Source organism: Sphaeramia orbicularis, chromosome 16, assembly GCF_902148855.1.
Source record: "Sphaeramia orbicularis chromosome 16, fSphaOr1.1, whole genome shotgun sequence".
NCBI lineage: Eukaryota > Metazoa > Chordata > Actinopteri > Kurtiformes > Apogonidae > Sphaeramia > Sphaeramia orbicularis.
The window spans coordinates 35289234-35302600 of record NC_043972.1 but is presented as its reverse complement, the minus strand read 5'-3'; the positions used below and the strand labels follow the sequence as shown (position 1 = coordinate 35302600).

The 13367-nt window shown below is 38.1% G+C and overlaps 1 protein-coding gene across 3 annotated transcripts; it reads left to right on the top strand.

Annotated features, from left to right (window-relative positions):
* The first annotated feature begins 1633 nt into the window (after window positions 1-1633).
* On the top strand, window positions 1634-11157 carry flad1 (flavin adenine dinucleotide synthetase 1). Of its 3 annotated transcripts, none has more exons than XM_030158732.1 (11): window positions 1634-1907; window positions 2896-2989; window positions 3289-3457; window positions 4004-4381; window positions 5083-5196; window positions 5578-5845; window positions 6189-6336; window positions 6656-6754; window positions 7929-8118; window positions 10643-10716; window positions 10815-11157. In XM_030158732.1, the coding sequence occupies exons 2-11, from the start codon at window positions 2982-2984 to the stop codon at window positions 10948-10950; spliced, it is 1584 nt and encodes a 527-aa protein (XP_030014592.1). In that variant the 5' UTR covers window positions 1634-1907; window positions 2896-2981; the 3' UTR covers window positions 10951-11157. The 3 variants fall into 3 exon arrangements, with proteins under 3 accessions (XP_030014592.1, XP_030014593.1, XP_030014595.1); XM_030158733.1 differs by lacking the exon at window positions 1634-1907 and adding an exon at window positions 1918-2065; XM_030158735.1 differs by lacking the exon at window positions 1634-1907 and adding an exon at window positions 1966-1989.
* Window positions 11158-13367: the final 2210 nt, after the last annotated feature.

Sequence of the window (13367 nt, the reverse complement as noted above, 5' to 3'; positions counted from 1 at the left end):
TGCGTGCGTGCGTGTGTGTGTGTGCGCGTGCGTACGTGTGTGTGTGTGTGTGGGTGTGTGTGTGTGTGTGGGTGTGTGTGTGTGTGTGTGTGTGTGTGTGTGTGTGTGTGTTGCTTGGCCCTCCTTTGCACCTGGCTCATTCAGAGCACATTGCGCAAAAGTAGAAATTCACAGACAGAAAGCCAAACAGATTACACACAGCCTACCTTAAATAAATACCACATGTGTACAAGTTAAGTTTTGTTTTCCTAGTACAGTTACCAAGAAAGGAAGGAAGTTGGTTTAGTTGTCAAGAAAGAAAGAAAGAAAGAAAGAAAGAAAGAAAGAAAGAAATCTAATGCTAACTTCATGATAAGCATCCCTCATTCCTTTCCGTGATTTTGAAAATTGCCACACAAAATGACATCAACACACAAAGTAAACTACTAAAAAAACCTGAAATGTATTTCAGGACAGAGAAAAAGTTTCATCACAAACATTACAAACAAACAAATAAATAACGTTATTATTGTCATTACTACTACTACTACTCTACTACTACTACTACTACTACTACTACTACTACTACTACTAATAATAATAATAATAATAATAATAATAATAATAATAATAAACTTTATTTAAAAAAACAAAACAAAACAATAAAATGATCAAGGTAAACGAAAGGAAAAGACGCAAACACAGATTTCAACAGAACACTACAGAATACAGGAAGCAACGAGCCAAGACCAAACTAAAAGGACATATAACGTGTACAGTAATTTCAGTGTAGCACATTAATAGCATTTTGTGTCCGATCTTATCCTGTCCAACAACAACAACAACAACAACAACAACAACAACAACAACAACAACAACAACAACACCTATTATTATTATTGTTAATAATAATAATAATAATAATAATAATAATAATAATAAGTTATTATGATTATGATTATAATTATTATTACACTTACAATTAAGACATTGGATCTGGGATTTTCCATATAACCTACCAATGGGCAATTGAATTGCAGACTTTATTAATCAAAGAGGACTTTTTTATGGGAATAAAATAAGTGACTGCTCAGTTTAATTTTTAACATTCCAGACAGACAACTTCATCTGTCCGGGAGGAAGTGTGCAGAAAGCCACTGAATGAAATTTATAGTGAGGCTGTTAAAAGCCAAATATACTGGCAGTTTCATTGTGAAAACTATTTCGTTTTTATTAGTCCTCACATAAAATACTACAGCAAACAATGTATCCTTCTTAAGTTTATACTCCTTCTTAAGTTTATACTGTGGGAAAGAAGAAAATAACATGTTTACCCTGCACTTACGTTCAACATCCAGTTGCTGAGCAGCATGTCCTCAACATGCCAAGTTGCGCCACCTACAGGCGGGTAAAATCACAACCCTTGAGTCGGATTTACGTTAGGGGTAATGAAACCCCCAGCTACCAGGGGCAGTAGAGTTATACTGAAGCTCAGGTAATGGCGAAGAAAAGAAGACGAAGAAGCAGGAGACGCCGTAGCAGCAGCAGTAAAAAAAGCAGGAGAAGAAGAAGGAGGAGGAGAAGCGGTAGCTCAACTGCATCAAGTAATTAGAGAAGACATGATGCAGAGTCAGATTTCAGAAATCGGCACATTGGCTCTAACGCTTGTATTCATATTAACAAAAATACACTTGACTTTTGACAGTGATTGTTTTTCATTAAAACGACTACCTTTCATAACTTCCGTGTTACAAAACGACTGAGCACTCAGAAACCCACCGCGTCCGATTTGATTGGATTTCATATCTGTCAATTAAATGTCTCTTTATTCTGATTGGTTGAGAACCGTCAAGCGTTTGAGTGGCATGCATCTACAACCCGTCGCATTTGTAACGAGGGCATATGCGTATCTGGACGAAGGTGTCTTGGTATGGAGTTTGCTTTCAAATTATATCACAGCCTATCGTGTGCGTCGACATAGTATATTAGATGAAGAAAGTGTCAATGTCGGTAGACAGTCTGTTACTGTGTGTGTCTGAAAGCTAGTGCTCTGCTGTGTTCCGCCTTCAAAGACTTGAGGACCCTAGTAAGGAGACTTACAGTTAGCTAACATTTTTCACAGAACTGTCACAGACTGCAAGGTTAAATTTATATTCGACCTAAATATATGTTATTTTTATACTAGAGAAATGTGCGTGGGTACATTCCCCTGTCACGATTTGTGGTAGTTATGTTGCGTAACACTGCCCGGGGTAATCAAGTTAAAGAAAGTAATTGTTACCCAAACGTGAAAATCCACAAGCATGTAACGATGTGAAGACTATCTTAAACAAAACCTAGTTGTAGTTGCTGGGGTGGAATCAGAATTGTCACTGAGCATCCTACATTGACTTGTGTTAACCTGCAGTCTATACAACCTTTGCTCTTTTTATTGTTTTCACCTAGTTAGAGTTTAATTCCCTGTTTTAACTTACGTGCATTTATATGTACTCATGTTTGCTCAGGCATGTCAGTATTATCTGTGTCCTCTTTAGCCATTTGGGCCATGTTTTTCTTACTTATTGTGTAGTTGCAAAAGCTGCAGCCGAAGGTGTGTTGCACATCTGCTTTAGAGATGTATCAGTCTGTCCTTGGTTGACCCCACATCATATAAGTAGGAGAAAGGTTTATGTTGAGTAACCAGTAGTAATGTTACACGACTGGCCACTTTTCTACACCAAAATGGGGTTTAAAACAGGAGTTAATTTAAAGTATTATTTTTTCAGACTTATTTCTAATCTTAAAGATAGACAGAACTTCAAACCATTGCACTCCAAACGCATAAAATGAAGCCATAGAAAGTTAGTTGAGTTCTTTTAGTTACCCTTCTGTTCATTCTTGCATGTCTCATATTGCTCCTTTTGTGTCTTTTCTAAGGTGCTCCTCATTGGATGTGTGTTGTTTTGAAACTGTACAGGGCCTGAGCTGCAGAGAAACATCTGGATACACCAAATGGAATCTTAATGTTGATGTAAGAGTTAAGAACACCAAAAATAATGATGACACATTTGAAGCTAGACTGAATGGTTCTATCCATACTAATCTGCATTACAGTTTGGTGTCCTCGTTACGCGGTAACATGTATTTTGTACATGTTATTGCATAACGGGGACACCAAAATGTAATGCAGATTAGTACGGATAGACCCAAATGTTTAACATACTCTTTGTCGAAACAGGGTTACTTGTCAAGGTACCCTTGCTAGCGAAAGATAGGCTACAAGCAAAAATACAAATGCTTTTCAGACTGACATTTTGTTGTGTGCTCTAGCTTGGGTTTTCCAAAGCTTAGCAGAGCGGTGGTGCGTGTGAGGAGACTGGCAGCTCAGCTCAGCAGAGCAACCATGGCTACAAACAGTGAGGGCTCCAGTCCGTCCTGTGCAGCCAATGGAGAGGCTCCCACTGCAGCTATTCTCATCATTGGAGATGAGATACTCAAGGTAATTTAGTGTTGATAGATATTTTGGTTTGTATGACTTTCAAGATGTGTGTGTGGTTTGACAATATATCAAAGAGAATTCTTGAAGGTTTCTTGATGAGAATGTCAAAAAATCCTGTTTGTTTTTTGAGAACAAAATCTATTGCTTTGAAGGCCTGGGATTTTATTAACCTATATACTATGGCACAACCTAATTCATTAGTATGCATCAGCTCTCTGATCTGCTCTGCACTTCAGGAGTCACATGTCATATGTTAAAGAGAAACCCCATGATAGTTATATGATGGTTATTTGATGTGGCAGCTGCACTTGGTTTTAAAATTAGTTCACCATTTCTTGACTTGACATGATCATGATTTAAACATAAGGTCCTTGATTTTTGTCCAAAGTCACATCTCAACTCAACAATACAGTCATGGTCAAACCCTGAATTCCGTAAAAAAAGACCTTGAAGTCATTGCTCAGTCCTTGAATATGAAATCCATGTGAGAATAGGAATGGGGATTGAAACTTACTGCATTATTTCTTTTCATCTTTTGTTTCTCAGGGTCACACAGTGGACACCAACAGCGCCTTTCTGACACGGGCACTAAGGAAGCTTGGAGTGTCTGTACAGCGCATAACTGTCATACCAGATGTACAGGAGGTCATTTCCAAAGAGGTGGCCCTCCTTTCGTCTCAGTACACACATCTCATCACCTCAGGTGGCATAGGCCCCACTCATGACGATGTCACTTTTGAGAGCATTGCCATGGCTTTCCAAGAGGATCTGTATCCTCACCCTGAGCTTAGCAAGTTGGTGGAAGAATTCTTTGGGGCAGTGGATAAAAATAGTGCTGCTATGAAGCTGGCAATGGTGCCTCTTTCAGCCAAGCTCAACTATGGAACTGACCCTCAGACGGGAAAACCTCTCCGCTATCCACTGGTGAGTAGAAACTTCAGACTAGGAACTTGTATTTGTCACATGCCATGGATCATAAACCACTCATTTAAATTATATTAGAAAGTACTCTCCACTATTTTACTCAATGTTTCATACTGTTGCATCACCTTCTGGCCTTATTTCATATTAACTAACAAGTAACCAAAGGAGTTAAAACAACAAACTTGTGCGTTTTGTACAAACTTGAGCAGTCAAGTCAAATATCATATCATAAAGTGCAATGTGTGAACTACCATCTTATGTAACAGTATTCAACTAAATATAACACTAATTGTAACTTAATGTAATTAGAAATGAAACAGAGGCCTACCACATGTAACATACCTTTTATTTGCCTTTTAATTACCACCTGCTTAAAAATAGTAATTAACACTATATTCAGTTACGTACAATAGTCACCACCAAAAGTAACTAGGTTTGTTCCATTATCAAAACATCCATAGTGGTTTTACAGCTTGCGCAAGTTAGACAAAAGAAACAAGATACACTATACAACATCTGCTTGCCCTATATGATCTTCTAAATGAGGTGGAATGTCCTCTTGGCATAAAAAAGATGCGTTTACGTCAATGCACTCCTCAAGTCATCAAGTATCAGTTGTATCTGAAACAGATTGAGAGAAAAACATACATTAACTGTTCCAGATTTTTTTCATAGTAAATGATTTTCACACTTTTTTTCAGGTCAGTGTACGTAATGTGTATATCTTTCCTGGGATTCCTTCTCTGATGGAGAGGGCCTTTAATGGGCTGGAGCATCTTTTTGCTGGATCAGGGACCACTTTTCACACCCGGGAGGTAAAATCAGGAGTACTTTTTCAGCTTGAGATAAATCTGGTGTCTCCTCAAGACTTAAACTTCTACAAAAATATATTATGAAGTGCCATAGTAATTACAGCCCTGATTAGGAATGTAACAAATCATCAAAGCAAACATTTAGTGAAATGTTAAGGTTTTCTTCATTTTGTAAAACATACATTTAATTTTTGTAACAGTCCTTTCTATTTTCTCACACCCTCCCAGCATATTAAAAAAGAGTATTCTTCTACAGTATACATTTTCCACTGTCAACAGGCATCCCAATAACAATGGACCTGCTACCTAAATTTTCAAAGGCAAATGTAAAGAATTCTATATTTGAATAATACAATAAAAGTAACCAGTGACTTGTATTTTTAGGTGTTTGTGGACGCAGATGAGGCAGCGATTGCCCCTGTGCTGACCAAACTGCAGGCTGGCTGGGGCCGAAGGGTGGCTCTTGGTTCTTACCCTGATTGGTTGAGCAACTACCACAGAGTCAGGCTGGTCCTGGACTCAAACAGCCCAGAGGAGGCGGACAGTGCCCGAGCGCAGCTGCTCGATGAGCTGCCTAAGGGCAGCGTGGTGCCTTTAGTCACTGACCCGGTGTCGATCGCTACTGCTGAGGTGTACACACTGGCCAACAGTGGTGAGGGGGAGGCTGAGGGCACATATGATTGTTAAACTCTGTCAGTTTAATATAAAGTGAATATTACAAGGAACTCTCTCATTTTACACAGGTACTGGGAGCAATAAAGCGAGCAAAAAGATTAAAGTAATTATAGCTGTAAAATCATAGTGGATTATAAAAAGAATATAACTGGCATGAGACTGAACAGAGAATAGAATGTGGATTAATAATGAAGACAAGACAAAGAAGATATTTTTACTCTGAATGTGACAGAAATGAGGCATTATTTAAACTATGCCGAACAAAATGTGACTGCATTCCCTGTAAAACCTCGTTATCCTGTGGATTTCATTTCCCACAGGCACACCTTTAGGTGAGAAAGTCACGTCTGCGCTGAAAACTATAGAGGCTGCACTGGATCAGTATTCAGCAGAGGAGGTCTGCGTTGGCTTCAATGGAGGCAAAGACTGCACAGCGCTGCTCCATCTCTACTATGCAGCAGTAAAACGGTAACAGGAAAGGGGAGGGCAAGATGGAGCAATTAGAACATTTAGGGAGAAGAATCATTTAATCAGGACAAAACAAATGACCCGAGAAAAAAGGAGTTACCTCTTAAAGATCATTGCATCTAACAAATAAGTAGTTAGTGAGGAAAAAAGAGTCGAACATGAGCAACAAGATTAAAAACAAATGAGGATTGGACAAAGATCTGTTTGTTAGATTTTCTTGGCTTGTTTTGGTCAGAGAATGGGAAATGTGATAAAGATTCCAGGACTTGTACTCTACCCTTTTTAAAAACAAATGCTGCTTTTCTCTCTGCTATCTTAGGCGATATCCAGATGGTAAAGACAAGGTGAAAGCTCTGTATATCCGTATTGTCTCCCCATTCCCAGAGATGGAGAGATTCCTCCAGGATACTATAAAGAGGTGAGTCATTCGTCTATTTCCTGGTCACATATACATTTCTATACAGCAGGTGACTTAAGCAAAGTTTTCATTGCATTTATCTATGACAGATTTATATTTTGAGTTCTCTTGCTAATTTGTTTGACACAAATGGGCCTCAAACGATCTATTAAATTTCTTGTATGTTTTCTGTTAAGACAATGAAGAGCAGTCAACTCTAGATCCACCAAAATGACTTAACCATCCATGTTTGCGCCAACCCTGATGTAATGAATCCCTCCTGATCACACACTGAAAGTGCGATGGGCTGTCGTCAGTATAGGTTAACCTCTATAAGAGTTGGCATATACGCTGGTACATTCCTAAAAATTGGAGCAATGTCACCAAAAAAACATTATAAGAAGAAGCAGCTTTAGTGAAACTGATGTTCTGTTAAACAAAATTAAGCAAAGTAAACAGGATTTTTTTTCCAGGGCATCACCACACTACAAATCCAAATCTGAATAGTAACTCAAAGTAAAATAAAAATGGTTTGACATGAAAACGGAAGCAGAAAATCGCATTGCTCAGGCTACGCATTCCCTGATGGCAAGTGGAGGAGGACAGGAGGAGGTGGTGGTCATGCAAATAGACCTAAGAATTCAAGAAATAATTGGAGAGGTGGCACTGACAGGCGTCCACTCAGATGCTCCACCTGACAGCGATGCTGCTCCAGATGCATCAATTTCTGAAAACCTCCAACACACTGACACAGTATCATCCAATTGTTTTTATAGTCTTGGGATCAATGGACCAACAGTATATCTGATGGCCAAGAAATTAATTATCCAGGCATTATAATAGCTCTAAAAATATATGCAACAATGGTCTACATTTACAATAGTCATGTGTTTTATATTCATCAAATGTAAAATTTGTGTTTCCTTGCATTGGAAAAATAATCTGTAGACTGTGAAAACAAGAAGGGCAAAAATATGAAAACACTGGTGAATTCCAGAAATAAATGGATAAAAAAAAAACGAGAATATATTGTGGATCCAAACAAAAATGTAATGAGGCCAAGTGAATTAGTTTGCTTCCACTCCATGTGCTTTTTCAAGATTTTTCAAAAGTGTAGTCATTAGAACTTGACTAAACCACCAAACCTTATGTCTTACTTTTACACAGTACTTGTTCCTCATTGTCCCTCATATAGGTATGACCTGGAGCTGTTCTCTGTGGAGGGCAGTATTCGACAAGCGCTGATCGAGGTACAGGAGAGGAGACCAGAGCTGAAAGCCGTCCTGATGGGGACCCGGAGGAGTGACCCCTACTCACACACACTCACACCCATGTGTCCCACTGACCCCGGCTGGCCAGACTACATGAGAGTCAACCCATTACTAGTAAGACAAACACACATAACATAACATAACAACAATAAGAGCATCCTGTAAGTACATGAAATTCAGTTAAGGCTTTATGTTTAACACAGCAGAGTTATACTCACCCATTTTAAGTGCATGTGACTCTTAAAGGGACCATACATTAGAGTTTAAGTGGTTAGAATTAACACTATAAATGGTTGTGTGTGTTTACTGTGTAGTTTTCCAAAATCAGTTGTTGCAGGTTTTCTAAGACCACCTGCAAACATTAATTATATATAAAAACTACTGTGGAATCTTGTATTTATAAAGTCACAGTGCTGCTGGAAAAACTGCTTTTTTTACTGGTAATAAAACAGGCTTCACCCTGTTACATGTAATATTTTTGTCGTCTTGACTCAGGTTTTCAGAGCACAAATCTCTGGGGTTTAAATGAACTATTATGACACCTGTGCAGTTAAATGAAATCCCGTTGCCCTTCAGAAATACTATGTTCATAAACCTGAAATAATAACCTGCACTGAATATTCTGCCCTCCTCACACAGGATTATTAGGAAAAGGCTTCCCGTGGTCATGGAAAACCTGCTAAATGGATTTTTTAGAATCTCGTCCTGGAAAAGTAATTTGACAAAACTGAAAAATAAGAAAGCAGACAAGGAAATGGAGGAGAAATTGTGGGGTGCTGAAACCATGATGATTGAATATTTTTCCTTGAATGTAGCTTCATGTTGCTTTTCCCTTTGGTTGTTGCAAGAGGAGCGTGGCTGTAATTGTTTAAGAATAAGCTAGGGAGCTCAGCGTTTTCTGTCTTGTAAATTTGTGCATGCGCTGTGCACAGCCTTGTGCCAAAGACTGCAAAGTAACTTCAAAGAAAAACCATGCAAACACAGTAAATAATTGATACACACCATAGCATGTTTGAGCAGTTATATCACAACTTCTTGGGTAAAAACTGTTTTCTACTCAAGCTTTTCTGAAATGATAATACAATTTTAATTTTGTATTATTCCGTCATTTCAGTTTTCACTGATTCTTGAATGCCAACGCCAGACGTTGTCACCCTGCTGTTTACGTAATTACAGTGGATATGGAAATAACTGACAGTTAGAGAAGGAAGAAAGTTGCTTAATTCTTAAACAGTAATGAACTACAATGCACTTCTTTTCATGAACTTAAAGTTTTGGAATGATCTGGGAAATTATATTATGGGAAACAATGAAAAGTGTGTTCATAGATACATTGGTAAATGAATTGTGTTCATTTATGAATTATGTCTGAGTTATGTAGTGAGTTGTAGTTTGACTTTATTAAGCCAAAAAGGGTAAATAATGAGCATATTTTACACACATTTAGAGAATGATTATAATGGAAAATATGTATATCCATGTCAATTGTACTACTTCCTCTATATTTATTTATAACATTTGACTGTAACAACTGTATTCCTTACTGAACACAACACCTGTACATTCTGCACATTTTCTATTGATGTTAGATTTGTGTTTGTGTCAGTGGTGGCTGGTGAAATTCTTTTTTGGTGGGGCGCAGTATGCAAGTCAGTTTTCAGCTGCACTATAACCACATATCACCACTAGGATACACCAAAGTACATGCACCACTATTTTAAAATATTAATTTAAATTAAAATAAAAATACACAATATGTTTTCAGTCAGTTATTTTTTATATATAAATTTCACCTATTTATCCTTCAAACATGCACATTTTTCTATGACTCTATTTGCGAAGTCAGGCATGTCCCTGTCAAGTGTCTTTTCCACTGATAGTCTGGGCAATGCATTTAGACCAGGGTGGAAGGGAGTGCAAGTAGATCACATGGCATTGAAAAAAATGAAAGCAGGTAGCATTATCAAAGTTACTGAGCTAAGAAGAGAGTCCACTTTTTCCAATGTCTTTCTCCTACATCCTTTTGTAGCCTCAGATTATAGGCGATCTGCTCCATATGATGTAACTGATTCACAATATTTCTAAAGGTGTCTACAGAAGGGCCGTGTTTTTGAAGCCAGCATCTCGTGATAGCTTTCTTACTGGCTGCCATAAAAATCTTTAGTAAATAAGAATCATTCTTATTTAAATCCCCTGGGGGAAGTCCAAGGTATAGTGGAGGAAAAGACCTATTAACCTCCGAAAGATTCCGAAAACATTTTTAAATGACATTTGAATGCAGATTATACACACTAATCACGGGCTGTATCATGTATAGGTCATTTATTTAAATATTAATGTTTATGTAAAATTATTTTAGGTGATTCCTATTGTCGTCTTCTTCATGTGAGAAAGGTGAGGCAGCTCTAGCGCCCTCTATTGATGAGCCGCCACTGTTTTGTGTGTATATGTGTGCGTGTGTGTATTTTGAACTTGACTGTTTTTGTTTTTTTTATTTTTAACTGTTTTTATAATTACCTTCTGTATTTATTCTGGACACTTCACAGAATGTTAAAACAACATTTGTTTGCACTGTACAGTTGTATTTTTGCAATGACGATAAATTCTATTCTATTCTATTCTATTCTAAATTCTACAGGACTGGACCTATCACGACATCTGGTCTTTCTTGAGGACATTATATGTGCCCTACTGTATTCTCTATGATAAAGGGTAAGAATTATTTCATTACTCCTGAACAGATTTTCACTGTCTTCATCTGCCTGGTTTTGTCTCTGGATAGCCTTTAACGGCTCTCTCTTGCCTGACAGGTACACTTCACTGGGCAGTATGGACAACAGCCATCGAAACCTGGCCCTCCAGGTGGTGGATGGAAGGGGGGTGACGCGCTATAAACCAGCCTACCTCTTGGAGAATGAAGAAGAGGAGCGAAATTCCCGTGCCTGATGTCGTGTCACATTACCGCCCAGACCAGTTGAGCAAACACAGACATTTCATTTCTCGTCTTCTCTTTGTGATCCTTTCCAACCTACCTGACCTACCTGCAGAATGACACTGAAGGAAGGATGCCTGTATGTTACTTGTGTGTACAGTGTTTTCCAGTCTGAAGTAATGGCTCTGCCGTTGAATAAAACATCAACCTGTGTCATCTTTTCCTGTTGTCATGGTACTATTTTAAGAGGAGTTTCACATACAGATGCTGACACTTAAGGGCTCACAATATACCAGTTGATCTGTGTTACTCATCAGGCTGTTTTTCTTTCTCAGGAGTCTAATTGGATGAGGCTGGCTCTGTGTCTAGCCTCCGTCAAAATGTTTTAGGAAATAGTGAAAAGGCTTTCTGTCAAGCAAAGTGAGAAAATCAGGTTTAGAGATGTGTGCTTGGACAGGCTAGGGAAGGTCAAACAGCAGGCTCTTATTGATTCATGTGTGGCTCAGTCTCCATCCCCTTCATGTGCAGACTCCAGTAGAACCTGCGCCCTGCTGTAGTTCCCTGTGCGCACCTCACGGGCGCGTTGTTCTCACGTTTTCCATTTAGCACCAGTGATTACAATAAATTACCTTCTCTGTTTCCAGACATGATTGAATCCAGGCTCATCGATCCCCCCCACCCCACCCTCTCTCTTTCTCTCTCTCTCTTTCTCTCTCTCTCTCTCTCTCTCCGCCTGGAGATTAGTCAACGCCGCGCAGCGACGATCGATACGGGCCGATCTAATAAAGCGGGTCGCTTACGAGGCCACCGCGGGGCTGCACACACTGTTACACCAGCAATTACCACCTCCAGCTCCGGCCCACACACACACACACACACACACACACACACACACACACACACATACACACACCCGAACTTATCTGTCCGGGCTTCACGGCCTGCTTGATTTATTAATAATAACAGTAATAAAAGAGGCAATAAACAGAGGCTTCATAATCAGAGCACAAATGTAATGGTGTGTGTTTTGGTGCTGCGATAAACACACCGGGGCATTGTGTTGAATTATGATATTTGGGTGGAAAAAATAGTCCTGTAGATTTAACAGGCTGAGAAAGCAACCTCTGTTAGTATGGAGTGGAAAAAACACAATTAACATAACTTTTAATGAAGTCTGATAACACCCTCTCCTTTAAAATCTTACAATTTGGTGTTTTTTGTTTTATATAAATGTTATTTTATGTAATATATGTACTTTGGGCCCTCGAGAAGAGATGATCTATTTTCATCTCCTTGTCTAAATAACTACTCAATAGGTTCAATTAAAACTTTGCAGTTCATACTGTTGGATGACCCTTCTGACTTTCTCCCACACTGATTTATTTCCATGTTTAAATGTGTATTTCTGTCTTATGTTTGCTTTTGGTGTGTTTTTTTGGGAATGCATAAAAAAAATAAAATAAAAAAAAAAAATCGCAATTTGCTGCTTTTTGTTTTATATAAATATTAAGAAAATGGGGTCTGTGAAAGAGATAATCTGTTTTCATCTCTTAGTCTAAATAAGTACTCAATAGATTAAATAAAAGTATTTATTTTATTACTTTATGGTGACATTTTGCAGTTCATTATGTTTGATGAGCACTCTGACTTTCTCCCAGCCTGATTTAAATAAAAAAACAAATTTAAGTTGACATTTCCTTGTCAGTATTTGCACTTGTCTCTTAAGTTTACTTTTGATGTGCTTTTTGGTGAATGGACCAAAAACAAACAATTTGATGCTTTTTGTTTTATATAAATGTTAAGAGAACGGAAAGAAAATGGCAGTTAAATGCATTAATTTGAGGTTTTGGAAAGAGATCATGCATTTCCATCTCCTAGTCTAAATAAGAAGCACTCAAAGGGTAAAATAAAAACCTTCATTTCGTTATTTTATAGAGATAATTTGCAGTTCATTATGTTGGATGAGCCCTCTGACTTTCTCCCACACTGACTGAACTAAAACATCAAATTTATGTTCAACTTTCCATGTCTAAATTTGTATCTGTCTCTTAAGTTTACTTTTGTTCCCACAGTTTCGTGTTCATCCATATTCAGTCATCTCTCTATCAACTGTCCTGATATCCGTCATGTTCAACCGCTTACTATCATCGCACCACTTCCTTCCTTCCTGCCTGCTCTTCTTCATGTGTGTTATAATTCTGTGTTTTTTTGTGTTCACTTCTTCTTATGAATTTTAAAGTGATGTTTTGTTTTTGACCTGGAAGACAGAGTGAGGAAAAACTACCCATCAAAGTCTGGGTTGACATAGTGGGTGGATATGGGTACTGACTACCAGGGGTCTAAAAGTGTTTTCACTATGTCTAAAATACTTTTCTTGCTCCTCAATTGCATATTTATGAATAGCTTTTTTTTATTATTGTTATTTCACAGT